We start from the raw sequence: 25,401 nt of genomic DNA on the forward strand, positions 1-25,401 counted from the left end.
GGGAACCGCCAGAAGGCCCTCGGCGCTGGATCTCAGTGTCCGGGCTGAACGATGGGGGTGGAGACGCTCCTTCAGGTATACTGGGCCGAGGCCGTTTAGGGCTTTAAAGGTCAGCACCAACACTTTGAATTGTGCTCAGAAACGTACTGGGAGCCAATGCAGATCTCTCTGAACCGGTGTTATGTGGTCCCGGCGGCCACTCCCAGTCACCAGTCCAGCTGCCGCTAGGGCAAGGGCAGTGTTCCCCATTCCCTTGGGGCAACAAGGGAGGCTGCCTACTCCCATAACAGCCTCTTAATTACCCTGTGTGAGTCGGAGAGATGGTATTGTCGGCCATCTTCCAATGCGCCCCTAGTGGCCCCCTGTGCAGGGCTTATACTCAACCAGTTTATTGACAATTCAGATCTCTCTGCAAGGCACAATCCCTGTGTCATCTGAACCCCGGGAACAATGGGTGGTGAGAGAACATGCCAGCATCAAACTATAGCTTCAGCACCTGTCTTATTCTCATTTACCATTTAGAAAAACCATATGTCAGGAGTGCTCTGATAGTGTTTCCTGCTTGGCAGGGGGTTGGACTCGATGAAGAAGAGAAGAAGAGTTTGGATTTGATATCCCGCCTTTCACTCCCCTTCAGGAGTCTCAAAGCGGCTAACAATCTCCTTTCCCTTCCTCCCCCACAACAAACACTCTGTGAGGTGAGTGGGGCTGAGAGACGTCAGAGAAGTGTGACTGGCCCAAGGTCACCCAGCAGCTGCAGGTGGAGGAGCGGAGACGCGAACCCGGTTTCCCAGATTACGTGACTACCGCTCTTAACCACTACACCACACTGGCTCTCTTCCAACTCTATGATTCTATGATTCTAGTTCCCTGAATTTGATTTCAGAGAACAGTGGCCTGTTTAAAAATGGAAACAAATGCTGTTAAGGTAGAAACACAAAACCTCAAAGTTTGTTTTAGGTCATTGATATATTGTATTGGAAAACTGATGTTTGCTGTCTGGAATGAGCCAAAGTAAATTCAGTTAGTGGACATTCAATGACAGTTGTCCTCAAATGTATAAATACAGGCAATCCTTGTTTTGCCCAGGAGTTCTGCTTCAGATCCCTGTACGCATCGGCGGAGCATGCCTAACACTGTTAGAAAGTCATATATAGAGCACACCTTACAGTCTTGCAGTCTTACAGTCACCAAAACAGAAGGTCTAGTTGCCATTTTTGTAGCTCTAAAGTCTTATTTTTCAAATGATGGGCTGTTTGTGATTGATTATCAGTTAAACATCTGGCTAGTTCAGATGACAACTAGGTTAAGAACCTTGAGAACGTAAAGATATTATATATATATATATATATATATATATATATATATATATATATATATGCAGGTTTTGGTGTCTTCGGGTGTCTTCCCGTGTAAGAGTCGGGGTGTCTGGGCGACGTTTCGACACCCCGACTCTTACACGGGAAGACACCCGAAGACACCAAAACCTGCATTCCTGTACCCGTGAAAATCTACGAAAGCATATATATATATATATATATATATATAGGCCTATTCCTACAGGATGTGGTATTGGTATGTGAAAACATTCAAGATCCAGTGATCCGCAGGCATGCACCTTCAGATGGCGGAGATGTCAGGTGTGATCCTAGCGCCCAGACGTCTACACGCCGATAGCCAGGTGCAAAATATGCCTGTCTGATTTCAAACACTTCTTGCCATGTAGAAATTGCTATGTATAAATTCTCAGTCAAAGATTTTCTAGCTCAGACATGTGGCAGAACAACTAATAAACAAATATGGAAGACTGTAGATTAGCAGCATTTGAAACTCTTGACTGAAAACAAACCCAACAAAATTAATAACTAATGTTTACGCAATTCTTTCTGAAGTTAAATTTACTTATACACAGCCCACATATAAGACGAAATGGGAGACAGACTTGATAAAACAAAGTTCTAATATCCAGCATGTGGAATGAGCTTGGATGTCTAATAACATTCCTAGATCTTTGATGAGCTGTAGTCTGAAAACATATTTCTTCCAAGACAATCTTTCAGTGGTACAGGGGCACCATCTCCTTGGGGTTGAGCCCTTTTGGGGCCCCCAATATTTTTTTGGGAGTCCAAAGAGCTCCCGAGGAGGCCAAGCCCAGAGCCGAGCGTGACGCAGTGGAGGTGGCAGGAGCAGGAGACGTCAAGGCCATTGAAGCTGTGTTGCTGCTGCTGCTGCGCCTAGAAGCAATTGCAACTCTTCTTGTGACAGCCAGGATTTACATTGCTCAATACTGAAAGACTGAGGCGATTCCCACCCCCCCACCCCATTTGAAAAAGTGGCTAGATAAAATATGGCCAGTGCATTAAAACGACACAAAAGAAGTCAAACCAGCAAGAGAACATGTTCTCAGAATGAGTCCTTTTCATCTGTTATTGGAATGAAAAGGTTGGAGATAACACCCACCCTTACAACTAATGTTCAACTGTTTGGGTTATGACTGTTACTACTTTTGGTTTGGTTCCATGGCACCTCTCTTTACTGGTTTCCCAGCCCCCCCCCCGTGTGTGTTGTATCTAATTCGCCGAGTGTAGTTTCTAATCTGATGAAATTGGTTGGTTTTCTTCCCATTTGCTTTCAACCTTTTATTCTTTAGATAACCCCTCCCCACCTAAAAAGAAACGCAGTGATCAGACAGCGCCGAAATGTCTGAACTATATGACAACGCAAGCTTTAATCTGAGCTTTTTATTTTATTTTTAAAAAATGGTTTTCCAGCTCTGTTTCCTCCTATATACCTTCTAGATTAATCCTGGGATGTATTTTTCCTAGTTCTGTTTGGATATGAATGGTATCTATAACATGGGCTCTGTAATGGAAGACATCTAAGCACCCTTTTGCCACTTTTCTCTCTTCTGGCAAGGAATGTCTCTGACTGACAGCTGCCTAGTAGTGGGTCTGTGCCCGAAGGTGGCTGTTGAAGGGTTTGGCGGCTGCTGGCTTTGGATGCTCTGCTCTCCAACAGCTTATCCAGGAGCAGAGAACTTAAGAGCTGGGGAGCAATGCTTGAAGAGATGTTAGGGTTGGTTGGGATGTGAGGGTTAGGTCTCTGTGGGCAGCATGGAGAGGGCGCTTTCTTGCAGTTGCATGGGTTACTATACTGACTCATACTTTCCCACTTTTAAAACCTACCCCTCCCTTCTCTCTTAGTCTAAATCTTCCAACTGTGAGAGCTTTATCTGGAAATTCTTTTAAAATTAGATATTGAAATACCAGTATTTGGGGACAGAATTGGTCAAGAACCTCTGTAAAACATTATTTTCTCCAGGGTGAAAAGTACATGTGGCTGTGCTGGAACTTGACTTCAAGTTTTCTATCCAGGTTTTAGGGAGACTAAATAAGACTGAAATACTTGCTGTACTCCCCTAACTTCCAGGGGCACTTTTCATTGAAAAGATGCACAATGTCTGCTTTCCTAATGACATTTTCTGCTGTGCTTCCAGATGTGAATGGAGCTTTGTTTATCTCTGGAAATCTACTCATCTATTAAATGAAAAGGGCAGCACAACTTCGCAGCGGCACAATGGGCTTCAAAAGTGTTCCACTTTAGTTCAATAGATGGTGGATGTATCCTATGACTAATGGAATCTTTCTGCAGCATTAGGTGAGATGCCTGAAGCCAAGGTCACCACTATGGTGCAAAGGTATGGTAATCTATGCGTCTTAATGGAGTTGGGTCTACTGGGGCCAGTAATAGTGGGCTTCATTTAAAATAATAATAATCTTGGGTCATTTTCTGGAATTCTGGTTCACTCTTCTGGTATCTGAAGCACCCTTTGGACTGTGCCAGCCAAGTTTGCAAATCACACCAAATCATTGTTAATTGCTTAAAACAGGGATGTCCAACTTCCCAGAGACTGTGATCTACTCTCAGTATAAAACCCCTGGCACCCATTGGATAGAACAAAGTTGTTGAGTTTTTCTGGGGGAGGAAGATCAAAGTTGTTGATCTACTTTGGGGGAGGCTTCAGCAAAGTTGTTGAGCCCCCCCCCCCCCCAGTATGCAGGGGAAGCAAACTGCAGTCTCTGGCATTGTGTTGTATCTGAACCCAGGGACGTGGTTTGTTTGTTTCTTCTTCGGTTAAACAGACTGCAGCTTCTTGGGGGGGGGGGGCTTTGGCTACCAATCTTGGTTTGTTGGGAGTGAAACCCCCGGTTTGGATGTAATGCTAAGCCTAGGAATCATTCCTTGTTTCCTCCCAGTGTGAGCCAGCAGGAGCAAAGCAGTGTTCTGCCATGTGTGGTAAGCCATGTGACCTCCAAATGCATGCCTTGTGGCAGAGTCATGGAAAAGAGATAAAAGGAATCGAGTTTCCACTTCTTTGGCACTCTCAGAATGTTGTGAATTTGCTATCCTAACTGCAAATTTCAGATCTGGATTTGAACAGGTCTTGATGTGTCATGCTTGGCAAAGTCATCCTCTTAAGGATCAATCTTGGATGCCTTGAAAGGTCTTAAGACTGTCATTGTCTCCAAGTGGGGTGTGTATGTGTGTGTGTGTTTGTGTGTGTTTATATTTAAATTTCAGGAATTTACACACATTCCCTCCCAATATTTATCCCAGGATGGTTTGTCAAGCAGGGATTATAGCTCAGTGGTGCATCATGTGCTTTGCACACAATTCTAGGTTCGATCCCTGTATCTCCCAGTTTCAAAAGGACCAGGTAGTTGATGGTGGGGCAGATTTTTGTCCAGCTCTGCAAAGAGCTACTGCTAGTCAGAGAAGACACTAATAGTGTAGTCTGACCTGATGGAAGAGAGCTTTCAGGGTCCCTAGGGATTTCATTTTGTATCTTCCTTGACAAGTGTGAGCTGGAAATCTCAAAGCAGTGACTGTGACTGTGGTTGTTCTTCCTGCCCAATATGACCAAGCACTGCAGGACTGGGAGGGAACGACTCTATGGAGCCGGAGCGCCATGGAAAGTGGTCTTATCTAAAGCCACTTCATATGCAACAGCACACCAAGTCCTTCTGTCTTCACTGCATATCAACTGCATCTCTTGTGTGACAATAGAAGGAATTTGGGGTGGCTGAAAATGCAGTTTAAAATTTTCTCCCTGAAGCGAGTTGCAGGCCCAGATGCCATGTTTGCCAGATTGTCACCTCCCTGCTTCTCCAAACACAGATGCCTTTCCACCAGCACATGGTGGAAACACAAGGATCCATCCTTGCTTTAATGTTTACTTAGCCCTTAGTCATAGAATCATGGAATCGTAGAGTTGGAAGGGACCCCCAAGGGTCATCTAGTCCAACCCCCTGCAATGCAGGTATCTCAGCTCAAGCATCCAGGACAGACGGCCCCCCAACCTCTGCTTAAGAACCTCCAAGGAAGGAGAGCCCACCACCTCCTGAGGTCTGTATACTTCATTTCCAGAAGGAAGCTAAGTCTGTAAAATAATTAATCAGGAGCTACAATTTGACATTTCATCAATTTTGTGTGTGGAAAAGGTAGAGACCACATTTGAGAGGGTATTTCTTTCTCTTTTGAAATGGCTCGCATTTCGAAATGATTTTCCTTTGTCTTGTCACATGAAATGTTATACACACTTTCCAGGAGTATAAATAAAGGAGTATTAATAAATATCTGCTGGATCTCCAACTTGATGTCTTTATTCTCCCATTTAGATTAATTTTTCTGTACCTCCTGAGAAATTATTTCTTTCTATTTGACTTAGGATTGGGCTTTGTTGGGTTTTCAACATTGCAATGTATCACCAACCAAACATCAGTCGTTGAGCATGGGGTGAAACTGACTCAGCTCTCACCACGGCAGCTGAGGCGCTTTCACCCCAGTGCCTTGTGGGTCTCCCGCCCCCAGCTGAGCGAGCCCCACATGATCAGCAGGGACCTGGGGCTCTTTTGCAAGACTCAGCCGGGCAGTGGGAGGGCTCCCCTCCCCCAGCTGAGCGAGCCCCGACGTCCCTGCCAGTCACACGCGAGCAGCAGGGACCCCATGAGGAGCACTGGGCCCGGCGGCAGCAGGAGAGAGACCAGGGACCTAAATAGGGTGGTTTGGGGAAACTGGCCTGTGAGCTCAGAGGTGTCCCACCCTGATTATAAGGAAACAACTCTCTTCTTCCTAACCCTTGGTAAAGCAGCGAAACTGTTTTTTTAGCTGAACCATCTTGTTGCTATGTTGCGGAAAGTAAAAAAGCAAGCTTCTAAGTTCTAGAAAGCTAAAATCACAGAAATACGATTGTTTCAGGGAACCTGAATAAGTCCATGCATACAACTGGCCATCTGCAACCTGCTCCTTTCATAAATAGAACTATGTTCAGTGTTAGAAAAACTATCGTTAGTTAAAAGACCTCGGCCCAGAAGGTATAAAAAGTACACCTCCCACTCTTCCCCCAGTTTTCACTGAGTGCATTTCTACTGATGAGCACACAAGGGAGTGAGATGGTGTCGTCAAAATTCTTCTTGCACTCTGTAAGCAGCCAGATACAGAGGAGCATTCCAGAACTTTTGTTACCCAAATGGTTCTGGCATTCCAAAGTTCTTTCCAAATAAAGACTACGGTGTTTGCATTTCGGCTGGACTGTGCGCAGTTACCTCTGCAGTTGCATCACAGAAAGGGCTACACTTTGCTGAATCATACTAACTGCCAGCCCAACTTCACAAGCTTGAGCCACAGTCTTGACTTAAAGCAAAGCATGCTTTATATATTAAAGAGGGGAACCACAAGACCCCTGAGGACATCAGTTTGGCCACAAAGCTTAGAAGATGTGCAGACAAGAAGCCTGTATGTAAAAATGTCTGGATTGTGTCCCATCTTGGCTCTCCCCACCCTCCTCCCTTTAAAAAACAAACGAAAACCCCACTTCACTGAGAAATGAAAGGATCCACGAAGCTCACATTTTACATGCTGCTGAAACATGCAGACCTTTCAGTGTCCCTAGAAGTAAAATATGTATATAGTAATGTCAGTATATTTTTGTACTCACACAGAAGTGTTGATTCTGCTCCTGTGTCCCTCCTAGGCGGAGATGGAGAATGCCAATCACTTGTCCAGGAGGTCAACGAAACATTCTCGTCTGTATAAAGTGCTGACCAGGGCATGTGGTGAAGAGACCGTGCAGAAGAGAATATTAGCTGCATCGGTTCCTTTTCAGGCACATCCTCATGGTAGCTTTTGTACCAGCTCCCTCCCCTTTCCATTGTCAGGGAGGGATCTGCATTTCCCAGCATTGCCTGTGCAACACCCCTCTGGAGTGCAAACAAAAGATAAGGGCAGAAAACCCACTTGCTCCTGATAGTTGAACCTCCGTTGACTTTCATTGTAGGTGCTGCATATCAAAAACATATGAATGGATCATCTCTCAACTCAGCAAGCAATTTGTAAATTACTTACTACTCTTACCGTGGTTTTGGCCCTGCAAGAGCTTTCTTTTTCTTCTTCTCCTTCTCCCTCTTGGTTTTCCTTCTTTTCACAGTTCTCCCCTTTCTGTGTTGTCACTGTCTGTGCCCTTTCACCTAAGGGCACGTGGACTCTGCGCCTTCCCAGCCATCAGTGAGTTTTATATAGTTTGTAAAAGAACCTTTCAGAGTTGTTGTTCCTCCCTCTCTGTGCGGGTGGTATGTTTGGGTGTGCATGTGCGGAATGACAATGCTCTTGCTTTACATCTATGAGCAGCTGCAGAGCATGGGAATAAATCTGGCATCATTTCTTTGTACTGCTCTGGTTTGAAGCACCTGTTGTCTCAGTCTAAACACTTTTATTTGGATAAGCATATTTCTCGTGTGTGTGTCTGTTTCTCTTATGTGGCGAGTGTCAGCCAGACTTTGACATCACTGCTGCTAGGAGTCTCCACACACTTGCTTCACTTACCTAGTTTCTCTCTTTGGCGGATGGACTGTAGCTGAGTAGTGGAATGTGAGGTCCCAGAGGCTCAAAGCAGAGCAAACTGGGTACCAGCGTTCAGGGGAAAAAAATTTTTCCCCTTTTGAAAGTGTTACTTTAGCAGGCACACACTAGATTACACAAAGTGAACCCTGTACCTCATGAAGCAGAGGCATGGCTTTACCTGGGGGACACTTGCGCTGAAAAACCACGCACCACCAGTTCTTGGGGTTAACTGTAGTTCTCAGACTAAATGTTTGAGAGCCCACTAAAACTGTAAGGTGGGAAGTAATCTGGAGAACCTGAAGTTTGAGCCTTATTGCCTTGGTTTCCAAATAGGTGGTTGATACTCTCAAATGATGAAAACAGTGACTTGGGCAATGGGAGGTGCAAGTAACAGGTATTTGAGATGTGATTTAATTAATTAAAAATGAGTAGTCTCATCAGAGAGTTCTTGTTTATCCCTACTGACCACTAAAATCTGTGGCTCTAATCACATTCCCACTGTCCTTTGGTCAACCTAGGCTTAGTTCACCAGAGGTCTTGTCATCCAGTTCACAGGCCTGAAGTTTTGTGCACCTGTGGTCAAGTTATGAGTTGAATGAATCTTGGGCTCTTCAAATTTCAGGTGCCAATGTTTTCTGGTCAGATGTCATTGTTTACTCTCCTTCCCTTGCAAAAAGTAAGGGACCTATATGGCAGTGGCTGCTGAATTTCGAAGTCTTCTGCCTGTTAAAATGAAGGGGGGGAAATTCTTGCTTGGGTTTAGAAGGGGCTGCATCCATCATCATCATCATCATCATTCTGCCCATCTTACTGGGTTGCCCCAGCCACTCTGGGCGGCTTCCAGCAAATTAAAACACAGTAAGACAGCAAACAGGGATGCGGGTGGCGCTGTGTTCTAAACCACTGAGCCTAGGGTTTGCCGATCCGAAGGTCAGCAGTTCGAATCCCTGCAACGGGGTGAGCTCCCATTACTCGGCCCCAGCTCCTGCCAACCTAGCAGTTCAAAAACACGTCAAAGTGCAAGTAGATAAATAGGTACCACTGCAGCAGGAAGGAAAATGGCGTTCTGTGCGCTCTGGTTTCTGTTGCGGTGTTCTGTTGCGCCAGAAGCGGTTTCTGTGCGCTGCTCTGGTTTCACCAGAAGCGGCTTAGTCATGCTGGCCACATGACCTGGAAAAACTGTCTACGGAAGCGGATAAACGCCAGCTCCCTCAACCTTTTAAGCAAGATGAGCACTGCAACCCCAGAGTCGTTCACGACTGAACTTAACTGTCAGAGTTCCTTTACCTTTACCTTTTTAAGACAGCAAACACTAACAACTTCTCAATACAGGTCTGTCTTCTAAAAGTCTAAAACTCAGATAGCTGCTTATTTCTTTGATGGCAGGGTGTTCCACAGGGCAGATGCGACTACCGAGAAGACTACCCTTTGCCTGGTTCCCTGTAGTTTCACTTCTTGCATTGAGGGAACAGCCAGAAGGCCCTCAGAGCTGGATCTCAGTGTCTGGGCTGAACAATGGCCTTTGGTTGGTTTTCTGTTGCTCGTGTAGTTCTATAATTTTACAGTTCTGTATTGATAGCTTTCTTTTATATCTTGTTCACTGCTTTGAGCACTTGAAAGGCAGTTGGTAAATATCTAAACAAGTTCAATCCAAGAGGCCAAGGAGGAGAGGAATTAATTTTAGATTTAAAAAAGGCTTCAGGGGCGTCATGCCTTTCTTCAACATTTTTTCTTAAAGGAACAAAAGCGCACACTGGATTTATTATTTTACTGCCAAATGTAAGGGAAAGATAACTATACATGCTGTAAATCAGACACATGGCGGACTCTATTTTCTTTAGTTCCTTCTTCCCCAGATTAATATAGTTTATTGGTCTGCCTCAATTCAGCCTAGTTTGATCATGTTATTGTAGCTAGTTAGGTCCACCCAACTGAAAGGGTGTACTACTTCTTAATATTTTGCAGTTCCCTCCAGGCCTGTTAAGATTGATGGGGGGTAAAAATGGATTGGTTGAGAGCCAATACTGAAGCTCAGTCCAGACAATACGGCAGTCCTCTTGGATGGGTAGTTCATCTACCAGGTTAGTGGTGGTGACTGTGTTGAATGAGGTTGCACTCTCTGCGAAGGAGCAAGTTTGCATTCAGTGGAGGCCCAGGCTGCCTGTGTGGCATGGAGTGCCTTCTTCCACCTTAGCCTTCTGTGCCAGTTGCAGCCCTGCCTCCAATTAGACTACTATAATGCATTCTATGTATGTCTAAGTGGAGACCTTCTCATTCCCCCAGCCTTTGGAATCCTCTGCAAATTGCTTTGATGTTGCTTTATAGGTTGGTTGGTTGGCTGGTTGGTTTTAAATTCTGCTGGTTGTTTTTCTTACTGCTCTTTTTCTGTTGTGGTGGCTTATACCGTGATAGTTTAATTTCTTTTTACAAATCCAACCTGGCCATTTTTAACCTTCATTTCTGCTTCATGTCCATTTCCTTCCAGCACCAATGCGGCCCCGCCCACATGCCAAATTCCTTAGCCTACCATACCTGACCCCATTCCTGTGCCACCAAGGTAGCCCATGTGCCCTGAAGATGTTGCTGGAGTCCAGTTTCCATCCGCCTCAGTCAGCATGGCCAATAGTTAGGGACCTGGGGAATTGCGGTCCAGAAGCATTCCCTGAATCTGCATTTGCCCCTAAGCAGGTGGGGCTCCTCCCTTTCAGAGCAAACCTTTTTCTCCTACTGTCACTAAGAAGCACGCCTCTAACACTTACCACCCTTCCAACACCCTCTTGAATGAACGAATTAATTTACTTTATTACGGTCACAGACCAGCATAAGCAAAGCATCTAAATAAATAGCATAGCAATATGAGTCTAAGCGAATAATTATTAAATAAATGGGAGCAAGAACCAAACATAGCTTAAAACATATACATAGAATACTTAATTAAGCATAAATAAAGGATGGATCAAAACTGATAAGAAAATTTTAAAGGACCAGTTAAAACAGCTCTATGGGGTGGGGCTTCAGAAGTGCAGATCTAACAATATGAGCCTTCAATTTAGGACTGAATTGTAGCATAGACCATCCTTCGGCGAATATCTATCATGGCAACGCAAAATCTGATGACTGAATATGTGACTTCTGGGCTTTCGGCCTGTAGTAACAGGGCAATGTTGTGTTGTTCTGAATGCCCAGGGAACTTATATAAGATGGGTTGGATGAACCTGGTTTGAATGTCTATGTAATACTGGCAGTGAAGAGGGGCACGCTCCGTTGTCACCCTCTTGTCATCTGGGGACTCTTGCTTTGCTCAGCAGGGGTGGAGGGCAGACAAAAGACAGCAGAGAGCTGTGCAATTAAGTAAGTGGTCCCACCTGGGCCTTCGTTACTTCCTTTAGGTGTGAGAATCATTAAAATGGGAGGTTAAGGAGAGACTAAAGCTTAGGGCCCCTTCATGGATCACTGCCTTGCCATGGCGAAGGGGCTTGAATAACTCAGAGAAGCTATGAACCAGCAAGCTACTCCAGTATCCCTGCCAAGAAAACTCCATGGACAAAGACAATAGGCATATGGAAGTTATGACGCTGGAAGATGAGCCCCTCAGGTCGGAAGGCGTCCAACATGCTACTGAGGAAGAGTGGAGGACAAGTACAAGTAGATTCAGAGCTGATGAAGCGGCTGGGCCAAAGCCGAAAGGACGCTCAGTTGCGGATATGCCTGGAAGCGAAAGGAAAGTCCAATGCTGTAAAGAAAAATATTGCATAGGAACCTGGAATGTAAGAACCATGAACCTTGGTAAGTTGGATGTGGTCAAAAATGAGATGGCAAGAATAAATATTGACATCCTGGGCATCAGTGAACTAAAATGGACAGGAATGGGCGAATTCAGTTCAGATGACCATCTTATCTACTACTGTGGACAAGAATCCCGTAAAAGAAATGGAGTGGCCCTCATAGTCAACAAAAGAGTGGCAAAAGCTGTACTGGGATGCAATCTCAAAAATGATAGAATGATCTCGATACGAATCCAAGGCAGACCTTTTAACATCACAGTAATCCAAGTTTATGCACCAACCACTGGTGCTGAAGAAACTGAAATTGACCAATTCTATGAAGACTTACAACACCTTATAGAAATGACACCAAAGAAGGATGTTCTTCTCATTATAGGGGATTGGAATGCTAAAGTAGGGAGTCAAGAGATAAAAGGAACAACTGGCAAGTTTGGCCCTGGAGTTCAAAACGAAGCAGGGCAAAGGCTAATAGAGTTCTGCCAAGAGAACAAGCTGGTCATCACAAACACTCTTTTCCAACAACACAAGAGACGACTCTACACATGGACATCACCAGATGGGCAGCATCGAAATCAGATTGATTATATTCTCTGCAGCCAAAGATGAAGAAGCTCTATACGGTCAGCAAAAACAAGACCTGGAGCTGACTGTGGCTCAGATCATCAGCTTCTTATAGCAAAATTCAAGCTTAAACTGAAGAAAGTAGGAAAAACCACTGGGCCGGTAAGATACAATCTAAACCAAATCCCTTATGAATACACAGTGGAAGTGAGGAACAGGTTTAAGGATTTAGATTTGCTGGACAGAGTGCCTGAAGAACTATGGGTGGAGGCTCACAACATTATACAGGAGGCAGCAACTAAAACCATCCCAATGAAAAAGAAATGCAAGAAAGCAAAGTGGCTGTCCAACGAGGCCTTACAAATAGCGGAGGAGAGAAGGCAAGCAAAATGTGAGGGAGATATTGAAAGATACAGGAAATTGAATGCAGATTTCCAAAAAATAGCAAGGAGAGACAAGAAGGCCTTCTTAAACGAGCAATGCAAAGAAATAGAGGAAAACAATAGAATGGGAAAAACCAGAGATCTGTTCAAGAAAATTGGAGATATGAAAGGAACATTTCGTACAAAGATTACCATAATAAATGACAAAAGTGGAAAGGACCTAACAGAAGCAGAAGACATCAATAAGAGGTGGCAAGAATACACAGAGTAACTATACCAGAAAGAAATGGATGTCTCGTATACCCCAGGTAGTGTGGTTGCTGACCCTGAGCCAGACATCCTGGAGAGTGAAGTCAAATGGGCCTTAGAAAGCACTGCTAATAACAAGGCCAGTGGAAGTGATGATATTCCAGCTGAACTATTTAAAATTTTAAAAGATGATGCTGTTAAGGTGCTACACTCAATATGCCAGCAAATTTGGAAAACTCAGCAGAGGAACCAGAGACCAAATTGCAAACATGTGCTGGATTATGGAGAAAGCTAGAGAGTTCCAGAACGATATCTACTTCTGCTTCATTGACTACGCAAAAGCCTTTGACTGTGTCGACCACAGCAAACTATGGCAAGTTCTTAAAGAATTGGGAGTGCCTGATCATCTCATCTGTCTCCTGAGAAATCTCTATGTGGGACAAGAAGCTACAGTTAGAACTGGATATGGAACAACTGATTGGTTCAAAATTGGGAAAGGAGTACGTCAAGGCTGTACAGTGGTGCCCCGCAAGACGAATGCCTCGCAAGATGGAAAACTCGCTAGACGAAAGAGTTTTCCGTTTTGGAGGTGCTTCGCAAAACAAATTTCCTATGGGCTTGCTTCGCAAGACGACAATGTCTTGCGAGTTCCTGCTGGTTTTTTCCCTCCCCCCCCTTTTCTAAGTCGCTAAGTCGCTTATCAGCTGATCCGATCAGCAGATAAGCCGCTAATAGCGCTAAGCCGCTTATCAGCTGATCCGATCAGCAGATAAGCCGCTAAAAGCCTCTGAAAGCCTCTAATAGCACTAATCCGCTAATCCTTCAATGGGCTTGCTTCACAAGACGAAAAAAACCGCTAGACGAAGAGAATCACAGAACGGATTCTTTTCGTCTTGCGAGGCACCACTGTATATTGTCTCCCTGCTTATTTAACGTATATGCAGAATTCATCATGCGAAAGGCAGGGCTGGATGAATCCCAAGCAGGTATTAAGATTGCCGGAAGAAATATCAACAACCTCAGATATGCAGATGACACAACCTTGATGGCGGAAAGTGAGGAGGAATTAAATAACCTTTTAATGAGGGTGAAAGAGGAGAGCGCAAAATATGGTCTGAAGCTCAACATCAAAAAAACGAAGATCATGGCCACTGGGCCCATCACCTCCTGGCAAACAGAAGGGGAAGAAATGGAAGCAGTGAGAGATTTTACTTTCTTGGGCTCGAAATTAAAAGACGCCTGCTCCTTGGGAGAAAGGCGATGGCAAACCTAGACAGCATCTTAAAAAGCAGAGACATCACCTTGCCAACAAAGGTCCGTATAGTTAAAGCCATGGTTTTCCCAGTAGTGATGTATGGAAGTGAGAGCTGGACCATAAAGAAGGCTGATCGCCGAAGAATGGATGCTTTTGAATTCTGGTGCTGGAGGAGACTCTTGAGAGTCCCATGGACTGCAAGAAGATCAAACCTCTCCATTCTGAAGGAAATCAGCCCTGAGTGCTCACTGGAAGGACAGAAGAAGAAGAAGAAGAAGAAGAAGAAGAAGAAGAAGAAGAAGAAGAAGAAGAGGAGGAGTTTGGATTTGATATCCCGCCTTTCACTCCCCTTCAGGAGTCTCAAAGCGGCTAACATTCTCCTTTCCCTTCCTCCCCCACAACAAACAACACTCTGTGAGGTGAGTGGGGCTGAGAGACTTCACAGAAGTGTGACTGGCCCAAGGTCCAAGGTCACCCAGCAGCTGCATGTGGAGGAGCGGAGACACGAACCCGGTTTCCCAGATTACGTGACAACCGCTCTTAACCACTACACCACACTGGCTCATGAAGCTGAGGCTCCAATACTTTGGCCACCTCATGAGAAGAGAAGACTCGCTGGAAAAGACCCTGGTGTTGGGAAAGATGGAGGGCGCAAGGAGAAAGGGGCGACAGAGGACGAGATGGTTGGACAGTGTTCTCGAAGCTACAAACATGAGTCTGACCAAACTGCAGGAGGCAGTGGAAGACAGGAGTGCCTGGCGTGCTGTGGTCCATGGGGTCACAAAGAGTCGGACACAACTAAACGACTAAACAACAACAACAATGCTTAGGGATGTTCAGTGGTAGTAACCCAGAACTATTTTTTTCTGGATCAGAGATTGATATCTTTCCACTTTACCTATAAAACAAGCTTGTCTGTCTATCTCTCTGTCTCTCGCCTCCCCCTGCCCATAAGAGAAAGATGGCTTGTAGCAGAGTGAGAAGTCCTGACTGCAGAAAGTTTTCCAGTGTCACTGCAGATTTTGGCTAAGGCTCCTGGATGCTCTTCGTCCTGAAGTGGGACAGGCGCTTCCCACTTCTCACAGTTTTGCTGGAAGCATCCTTCGGGAGAAAGATGATTAATGGCAAGCTCAGAGGAATCAGTCTGTGTCCTTCATCATTCTGAGCAGGAGGAAGGAGTAAACTAGCCTTTGCTGAAGTAGGCAGAATCAAAGAATACCTGTAATCATTCCTCTCTGTGCCCCCTAGCAGCCAGCGAGCCTCATCGCCCTGAAATGTGAACTCTCACAACACACAAGGGTGAGTAAAAGAAGAAACAAAAATTATCCCATAATCCCTGGCCATTGACCATCCTGACTGGGTCTGATGGGAATTTTAGTTCATAACATCTGGAGGACACCAGATTCTGTAAGGTTGGTCTTATCAGGAAGAGTGCAGTATTTACCATAGATTCCGGTGTATAAGGTGACTTTTTAACCCCGGAAAAGGGGGTCGCCTTATATGCCAGGTATGGGTGGCGCGGAGCGTAGGGTGCCCCCCCCCCGCGGCGGCAGCTCCAAAGCAGCAGCAGCGAGCGGCGGGCTCAGCTCCGCGTCGGGCGACTGGGCTTATAAAACAAATCCCCAAATTGCATCTGCTAATTTGGGGGGTCGTCTAATACGCCCAGTCACCTAATACAATCTACGGTACTTAGCTAGAGTACAGGTGACTTCTTGTTTTGTTTTGTTTTTAAAAAACAACAACAACATGCTTTTTAAAAATGCCCCTGTTGAATTTCTAGTTTTCTAATCTGCTCTTCCAATAATAATAATAATAATTTCTTATTTATACCCTGCCCATCTGGTTGGGCTTCCCCAGCCACTCTGGGCGGCTTCCCAAAAAAATATTAAAATACTGTACTACATCAAACATTAAAAACCTCCCTAAACGGGGCTGCTGTCAGATGTCTTCTAAAAGTCAGATAATTGCTTATTTCCTTGACATCTGATAGGAGGGTGTTCCACAGGGCGGGCACCACCACCGAGAAGGCCCTCTCCCTGGTTCCCTCTAACTTGGCTTCTCGCAGTGAGGGAACCGCCAGAAGGCCCTCAGAGCTGGACCTCAGCGTCCGGACAGAACGATGGGGGTGGAGACGCTCCTCCAGGTATACTGGGTCGAGGCCGTTTAGGGCTTTCAAGGTCAGCGCCAACACTTTGAATTGTGCTCAGAAACGTACTGGGAGGCAATGTAGGTCTTTCAAGACCGGTGCTATATGGATTCCTATGTAATCCAAGCACTGTTCTCTTCTCCACTGTAATCTAGGAACACAGATGGTTAAAAAAACAAAACACCTTGTGCTCTGATTGGCTCCTCCTTTTTCTAGTTTCTCCAAACGAAGTACTGTATCTGGTTAAGGTTCTTGCATAATTTCTGCCCCTTGTGTGGAACATGAGAGCTATTAATATTATACAGATGATTGTCCATGTTACTTAAATCAATAGAGGACTTGGATCACCTGCTTCAGAGAGGAATGTCTGCAGCCAAATTATAAAGGAAAAGTTGGGGCGCTGGGGTACAAAGCATTCTTGTGGCTGCTTCCTTAAGGAAATAATCATGCCTTTTTATAGTCACTATTTCCTCTTCCCTCCTCTCCCCTTCCCTTGAGAAAATCTGCACAAAACACCCAGCAGTTGCTAAAGGAAATCTAAAAAGCTGCCCTGTGTTATTGGAGCCCAAACTGGAGTTGATGCTGAAGAGTTATGATTGAGTCTTCTGGTATCTGATGGGGTGGGGTGCTGTTCCCTGTAGCAGATCCCCAATTTTAAATTTCAACTGATTGATCTGCTATTAAGTGAGTGTGTGTGGCGGGGGGGAAGAGAATTTGGGGTACCTCTCTGTCCCTGCTCCAGCGGGGGTGGGGGATGGGTTGATGTAAATCAGGTGTTAAAGAATCGCCCTCCTCCCCCAGCATTCCAGCCCCAATCTATCTTTCTCCCTCCATGGCTGCTTTTAGGACACTGGAAGATGCTTTCATGCATTTTCTCACATAATATCTAATTTCTCATATAATATCAAATTATAAATCTGTAACTACATCCCAGTGTGGGTCAAACTGGAAGAGAGGCTTTTGCCTGGATTTGTGGGGAATCGCATCCCTCCCTCCTAGGGCCCCGCGTGCAGCTCTCCTCAGCTTTCTCATCGGTTCTGTTGCATGTAAAATAAGATATATAAGATATATTTTTGCATATGTAGATCACTGAACTGTTTTTGAGGACACGTAATGAATGTCCCCATGGGGGGTGTTGGTGGGGCTGACGCCCAGGGTCTTCTGAGTCCAGGCCCCTCCCCCCTCCCTTTTTTAAGCTTTACCTTTTTCTTTTTAGTTTGATTTCAGGGCAGGTGGTTGCCCTCAAAAGGGCAAACCCCAGCTGCCCACCATCTTAGTTTGCCAAGAGGCCTCTAGACTTTCCAATTGTGTCCTGAGCCTTGAGTTCTTTGACCTGAGCCCAATGACTAGATTAGCATGTAAGATACAGACACAGTTTACTCATGACAGTTCCATTAACCACCATCGTCTGGAACAGATCTTGCATCACCTCAGACCTTTTGAGATTAAAACTGATACATTTGTACATTCTGTGTCCATTCACAGGAATATTTTCAAGCAGAGGCTTCAGTCTCATATCTTGGATAATATTTTGCCCTCCTCCACGAGTGGTGCTCTCTCTTGATGGCTGTGCAGAAAGAATTACTGTATATGCATAAGTAGATAACCCTGTTTATATTCTCTGTGCTGCATTACAAAGGGTGATTGCACAGCTTATTGTTATATAAAATAAAATTTGAGTGGTGCCAGTTGTGGTATATAGCTTGCCATTTTTGGTGATCATGTGTGTTCTGTTTTTTGTTTCTCATTTCTGTTGACTTTATTTGTTTAGGCCTCCTATAGAAGGCGGAATTTCAGAAGTTGAAATAATATCTCAGCAAATAGAAGAAGAGACCAAAAGCGTAGCACCTGTACAGCTTGTTAATTTTGCTTATCGGGATTTACCACTAGCTGCACTAGATCTGTCTGTAGCAGGTTCCCAACTCTTGTCAAATTTGGACGAGGAGTACCAAAGAGAAGGGTAAGTGCAAAATGATGTATTTATTTGAAACCTTTCTTTTTAAAAAAATAAAAATTAAAAAATTCATTTTCACTTTTAACATTTGTCATCATACACAAATCATAATCATTTTACAAATAGGATTCTCAGAATCCCCAAACTTCCCTCCACACCTCCATGGTTGCTCCAGATATTCTTTTCAAACTGCATCGTATTGTATTCTCCATATTTTCTTAAATCTCAATTTTTTCATAATTCTTGCTTCATTGCAAGTGTTTTTAAAATCCTGCCAGCGTTTTCAATTGTTTACAGTGTACTTTCAAGTAACTAAAAAAAAAATCCCCATTCTTTATTAAATTGAGTATCCTCTTGATCTCTGATTTTCCCGGTCATTTTTGCCAATTCGGCAGAGTCCATCATCTTTATTGGCCATTCTTTTTTTGTGGGTGAATTGTCCTCCTTCCGTCTTTGGGAAAGCAGCACCTGCGCACCTGTTGTAGCAGACATGAATAGTCTCTTCTGATTCTTAGGTATTTCTGGAACTAAAATTCCTAGTAAGAAAGTTTCAGGTTTTTTTACAAAAGTTATTTTAAACATTTTTTCAACTCATTATAAATCATTTCCCAATATGCTTTTGTTTTTTTTGCACATCCACACAAGTGGTAAAATGTGCCTTCCTTCTCTTTACACTTCCAACATGTATCTGTAGCAGTTCTATACATTTTTGCTAGTTTAGTAGGAGGTTCCAGTGATACATCATTTTCATATAAATATCTTTCAACATACAACATGCTGTAAGTTCTAAATCTTCCCTCCATATTTTTCTCCATCGTGCCAATTGTATATTAGGTCCAGTTACCCTTGCCCATTGTATCATTACTGATTTCACTTCTTCCTTTTTAGTATACCATTCTAACAGTAGTTTATACATTTTTGAAATCAGTTTAACATTCTCCAATAGTTCTTTTTCAGACCTTGAAGTTTCTGTATTCTGTATTCCTTTTATCCTTCATACACACATCATTTAATTGGTGGTATTGCAGCCAGTCCTGTCACCAAATGTATTACATCCTCAAAAAAATTTATTCTCAATTGATCTTCTGCTTCAAATAGCAACTCTTTATAAGTTGCCCACTCACTTTTTGCATTAAGTTTTTTCACAGATATTGCTTCCAATGGGGAGATCCACCAAGGTTTTTTCCGTTCCAATAAGTTTTTATATTTCTCCCACACCAAGTAAATTGATTATTCACCTTTACACACTTTTATCTTTCCATACCATAGATATGCATGCCAACCACATCTATTATTGTGACCGTCTAAGTCCAGAATATCCACATTCTTTAAATCAATCCACTCCCGCAGCCAGCAAAGACAGGACACCTCATAATATAATCTCAGATCTGGCAGGGAGAAGCCACCTCTTTCTTTAGTGTCTGTTAACAATTTATACTTTATCCTCGGTTTCTTCCCCTGCCAGATAAATTTAGAAATATCTTTCTGTTTTAAGTGTCCTGTTCCACTGACTACTGGGATCGACTGGAACAAAAATAACATTATTAGCAATACATTCATTTTTATTACTAATATCCTTCCCCACAGTGATAAATACCCCCATACCTCTTTATTTTTTTCCAAGTGTTAATATAGTTATCTTTAAAAAGTTTATATTTTTGCTGTCAGTCATACCCCCAAATATTTCACTTTCTTCCTCTATTGACAATTCTGTTTTTTGTTGTAAATCCTTATTTTGTTGTTCTGCCATATTTTTTGCCATCATTTTTGTTTTATTTTTGTTTAACTTAAAGCCTGCTACTTGACCAAACTCCAAAATTTATGCAAGACCCTCGGTATACTTACCAATGGGTCACCCATTTGAAATGTTTCTATCCCCCCCCCCCTTTTCCCATAAGATCAAGGCAACTTGCAGCCCACTCTTTAGTAAGAACATAAGAAGAGTCTGCTGGGTTAGGCCAGCATCCTGTTCTCTCAGTGGCCCAGCAGATGCCCCAATGGGAAACCAGCAAGCAGGATTCAAGCGCAAGACCCCTCTCCCCTCCTTCAGTTTCCAGAAACACGCGTTCAGAACCATCCAGCCTCCAACTGGAAGCCGTGACAAAATACTGGTGTGATAAGTTTATATCTGCCAGCTCTCATTAATCTCCTCATTACAATTTGTATTGTAAACCGCCCTGTGATCTTTGGATGAAGGGCAGTACAGAAATTTAATATTTTTTTTTAAAAGAAAAGGAATAATAGTCCATCTATACCTCGAGTGACAGTGCTGGATCTAAGGGTACTACCACACTCTGAATCTGTTCCTTTTACAGGGAGTGCAATCTGATCCAAAACAGTCTAAAACCATCTAACTGGGTAGACGAACAAACCAGAAACTGTACCTCCATCTTGTCCGATTGAACTTCTGTATATTGGCCCTCATGCAGTCCATTATTTTTATTTATTTATTTCATAAGATTTGTACACCGTTTGATTTTTACAAAAGAAAAAAAAAACAGCTCAAAGCTGTTTACAAAGAAATAAAACAATAAAGTGGAGAAAAATTCACAACCATGCTTTAAAACACACAAAAGTTAAAATACTAAACCAGATTAAAACCCCATCATTATGAGCTTTAAGCACTGGTTTAGAATGCTTACTGGCTCCACCTCGGTTCCATGAAAAGGAAATGTAGAGCTTAGTGTCATTGCATATTGACAGCGCCTGGGTAGTGTCTCCCAGTGGCTTCATATAGACCTTGAGAAGCATAACGGATAAAACAACCCTGTTGGACAACGTATCCTCAATGCCACGAGGCAGAGCAATAGTCACCACTTTCTGGAACGGCTTTCCAAGTAGGAGTAGAATCACAGTTCAGACCCTCAACTCAAGAGAGCCTATCCAGAAGGATGCCACAGTCAGTAAATTGGGGCCTGTTTTTCCACTTGGAAAATTATCGTGTGAAAAGTTCCCACTCATAATGGGCTCCTCGCCACCACCTTCCTTGAAAGGTTTTAAGACTCCTTAACTGGTGTGGTGACTTGACATCCCAATACACGCAGTGCTGCTGTCCAAGTGGAATTTCGGTATGAGAGTTTCCAACTGCTTTGAGGTTGCCAACATAATGTCAGGAATGAAGATGCTCAGGAATAAAACTGATATATCTAGACACTTTTTCTGTATTTAACTGAGGCGACTTTCCTGCATACTGTGTTAACATTGTGTTTACAGTACATGCTTCAAACAGTTATGTTTCTGAACAAGAAATGTTTTGAATTATCAGGGGCAAATAATCCCCCCCCAAGCAATGTTTATTCAGAAGAATGCTGAAGCGTAAGTTCAAGGATACAAAAAAACTGAATAGTGTAATACAGAGCATTTTTATTGTTCAAAGTGCTTTGCATATGTTATCCTGATGTAATTATCCTACGTGAATCCTGCAAAATAGGTTAATTTTATTCCCTACTGCAGTTGGGGTGGAGGAAAGAGGCCAAGAGGGTGGCTTGACCGACATGAGGGAGTCACTACTAGTAGCTTCCTAATTCAGAGCTCATTCCTTTAGCTGCTATGCTAAGCAGCTTCTAGCTCTTACATTGATAGGCACTTGGAGGTTAAATCCAATATTGGTCAGTGGCGTCCGGTATGGCATGGAAGGGGCACCTCCCAACAACAGTGTGACCGCGGGTGGGAAGATCAGGGCTGCGTGGTCACACTGGCGAAGCAGCCTGGTGCCTGGCTTATCTGCACCCTTCTGCCTTGCAGCATGGAGGGCTTCTGCTCAGGGTTCCAGCCATTCCATTCTTGTGTACAACCACCCCTCCCTTCTGGTGCCCCCACTGCTCCCCCCAGTCAGCATTTCTTGTGGTATGGGCACTGCAGGGCCCAGTCGCAGCTGCATTAAAGGCTTGGATTTCTTGAGCAGCTCTCGCATCGATCCCCAAGGACATATTTTGATGTGAATGGAGTCAGCAAACTGTCGGTTGGCCAGTTTTCACTCAGGCTGTTCCATACTTTGGTTTTCTTTTAAAATGGAAGTCTCTCACTCTTGTAGAGCTAGACAAAAGCAAGGCAATGTTCAGCCAATGAGTGATGGGAGCACTGGCAGCCATAGTGCTTGGTTTGTTCATTGTAGTTTTAAGTGAAGAATGTCTCACCCACTATCTAGAGAAGGGACTTCCAGGTTCATTTTGAATCCGTGTTTTGAAAGAGAAGTGATTGCTACTGCTCGTGAGAAATCTAGAGTTTTAGTGTAGCTGTGCTTGGGCAGTAACCTATCTACCTTGAAACAAAATGTTCCAGCAAAAACAGGAGTTCATACTTATTATAAACTTGGGCCTTATTTCATTGGGGGAGAGGAGGCAATTTCATTCCCCCAACCTTGAGTTAGAAATGTTTTTATTCTTTTGCTTTTAACCTGAATTCTTATGTTCTCATTTTGTATTTTTGTGTTGTGAACTGTGATACTCGGATGAAGGGCTGTATTCACATTAAATAATAACAAGGAGTGCAACAGGCTAAATTTTGGACAACTGCATATAGTCTGTAAGCCTATATCTGACCTTTGTTTTAACGTATCTTCCTGGTGGCAAGTGCCTAATGTTTGTTATTTGTCAATCTTAGTTTCATTCTTGTCCTGTAACCTAAAGCAGATCACGCAGTTGGGTCAGTTTTGCAAGAAAGGCCCTATAAATATGCCAACTAGTATTTTGCTAAGGGTTTTCAGCTGGAGGGAAATGCTGATAGGATTTCTGGATCCATGCCGCATCATCTGCAGGGAAGACAGTGAGAAGACCCCTCTTGTGACTTTCCAAATTTGGTTGCCCAGATTTGGGAGAACATGGAATATGGCAACTAAAGTGGAACATGCTTGAAATGACCTATCCAGACAATGACTTGACTTACTTTTCTAGATACGTGTCCAGAGGAGGGCAACCAAAATGGTCAAGGGCCTGGAAACGATGCCTTATGAGGAACGGCTAAGGGAGCTGGGCATGTTTAGCCTGGAGAAGAGGAGGTTAAGGGGTGATATGATAGCCATGTTCAAATATATAAAAGGATGTCACATAGAGGAGGGAGAAAGGTTGTTTTCTGCTGCTCCGGAGAAGCGGACACGGAGCAATGGATCCAAACTACAAGAAAGAAGATTCCACCTAAACATTAGGAAGAACTTCCTGACAGTAAGAGCTGTTCGACAGTGGAATTTGCTGCCAAGGAGTGTGGTGGAGTCTCCTACTTTGGAGGTCTTTAAGCAGAGGCTTGACAACCATATGTCAGGAGTGCTCTGATGGTGCTTCCTGCTTGGCAGGGGGTTGGACTCGATGGCCCTTGTGGTCTCTTCCAACTCTATGATTCTATGATTCTATAATTCTATGATTCTATGATTCTATACCCTATTGCGCTCCCCCTCTCACTTCAGCAGCCAGCATTCTGTAGCCATTGAGTGCCCTCTGTTCTCGCTGGGCTGCTTTTAGGAGTGTTTCTCCCTAACCGCCAGGTTGGCTTATACCGTCATGTGTCGTTTGTTGATATTTTGGCTGCCTAAGCCTGTGAACTGAAAAATGGGATCACTATGAGTATACAGATGACATGAATTAGTAAATGTGAAATGAAAACCCTCTTAAAATACTCAAATTCATCCATGTGCTCCTGTGGCAAACAACTCCTAGGTCTCCTTAGACATCCTTAGGCATCTTCATCTCCTTAAAATCATTTTTTACACTGAAGGGTTGGCTTCCATCTGTCCATCCTTAAGTGACCTATTTCTTTTCTATTTTGTGATCTTCAAATCATACTGAGCAAAACTGTGTACCTGTTAATATGCCACAATGCGACACCCCCCCCCCCAAAGTCAAGGAAGCAGAAACAGGGGCAGCTGTTAGCAGCTTGAGTTGAAGTGTTTGTCGTGGCTCATTACCAAAGAAATATGGTAATCTTTTCCCACTCTTGTTCCATGTTGAACATTCATTTAAATACTAGTGTATTACAAAAAATCTGAGCTGGTAACAGATTGGCTTTACACAGAGACAAATGTTGTGCTTTTCTTCCTTCTCTTTTATAGTGGCATTCCTGACCCTTCCCACTCAGTATATTTTAAAGACTTTTTTTTTAGTGTCCTTGCTTCCTTGGAAGCAACTGACCATAGTTTCCCAGTTCAGATACAGTAGGAAGCTGGGGCTTCTGGGATTGTTTCTTTGCTTGTGCAAAGTGACTCATTTATATTTCTGCTTTTTAAGCTGTGATGGTCATCTGAATCCAGCCACCATTATAACTAAACATTCATAACAGGACTGTCAAACACCAGCCCTTTTTTATTATAACAGTTTCATGCAGAACTGCAAGCTATAGGTCAGGGATCCTCAAACTACGGTCCATGGGCCAGATGTGGCCCGCCAGGGTCCAGAACCCGGTCCACCCGGCAGTTGCAGAACCCACCGCTGTGTAACGGGTCTTGGCCCAAAACTTTAGCAGCACAGGGACTTCCGGGTTAGCGCCTCCGGCAATGGCGGATTTCCTCTGACTGGGAGGAATCCGCTTCATGGAAATCAGGGTCTGGACCGCCACGGCGAGGCGGAGACCCATTAAAAACCACAGGTGGGAGAAGCGTGTGGATGTGGGATTCGGCTGGCACCTTTTGCACCTCCCCTACTGGCGGGGAAACCCGGTTTCAGGGATCCGGAGCGAGGTGGGGTGAGCGGCGCGGTGCTTCAAATCGATTGCTTTTTTCACGAAGTGAATCCGCATTGCTGTTGCCGGAGAGCGCTGACTTTTTCCTGTGGACAATTAAACTTTAAACAACTACCCGTGAGTAGAACGGAAAATTGGATTACTAAACATCTTTAATTTGGCACCGAAGCGGGAAGGTTCCAAACAGGAAGTCCGCCTTCCGCTTTTGTAAATAGATTGAAGCAAAGACATTGCAAGCTAAAGTCTGGAAAGTCTTTTGTAAAGGATTAAATCTCCATCGGCTAAAATTACTAAACCCGCCTTGGAAGCAGGAGAAGAGGGGGAAAGTTTAGATTGTTTAAGCCTGCAGGAGAGAGAGTGAAGAAAGATAAATTACCACCGTTTTGAACCTGGGAACGGGCTGCCAGGGAGCGATGTATTGGGAAAGTTCATTGACTGTGAATAAAACGTATGTTGACAGATAGTTAAACAAGAGAAATATATTGATTCCAATGTTTCCTTTT

At 43.9% G+C, this 25,401-nt stretch overlaps 1 protein-coding gene and 1 long non-coding RNA gene across 7 annotated transcripts in view; one reads left to right on the forward strand and one right to left on the reverse strand.

The window, feature by feature from the left end:
* The window catches only part of LOC309541011, a 76,350-nt gene extending 65,015 nt beyond the window's left edge, over positions 1–11,335 (reverse strand). For both annotated transcript variants that reach the window (XR_014223608.1, XR_014223609.1), the window contains exon 1: positions 6,998–11,335. This is a non-coding gene — a long non-coding RNA (uncharacterized lncRNA). The remainder of the gene's footprint in view (positions 1–6,997) is intronic.
* Positions 1–25,401, forward strand: part of TMEM266 (transmembrane protein 266) — a 118,782-nt gene that overhangs the window by 35,872 nt on the left and 57,509 nt on the right. For 3 of the 5 annotated variants that reach the window (XM_082238400.1, XM_082238398.1, XM_082238396.1), the window contains exons 2-3: positions 3,497–3,697; positions 18,050–18,238. In XM_082238400.1, the coding sequence (XP_082094526.1) occupies positions 3,663–3,697; positions 18,050–18,238 (224 nt within the window). In that variant the 5' untranslated portion in view covers positions 3,497–3,662. The remainder of the gene's footprint in view (positions 1–3,496; positions 3,698–18,049; positions 18,239–25,401) is intronic. The other 2 variants (XM_082238397.1, XM_082238399.1) reach the window with 2 other exon arrangements.

The sequence above is a fragment of the Podarcis vaucheri genome (genome assembly GCF_965113315.1).
Source record: "Podarcis vaucheri genome assembly, chromosome: 9".
NCBI lineage: Eukaryota > Metazoa > Chordata > Lepidosauria > Squamata > Lacertidae > Podarcis > Podarcis vaucheri.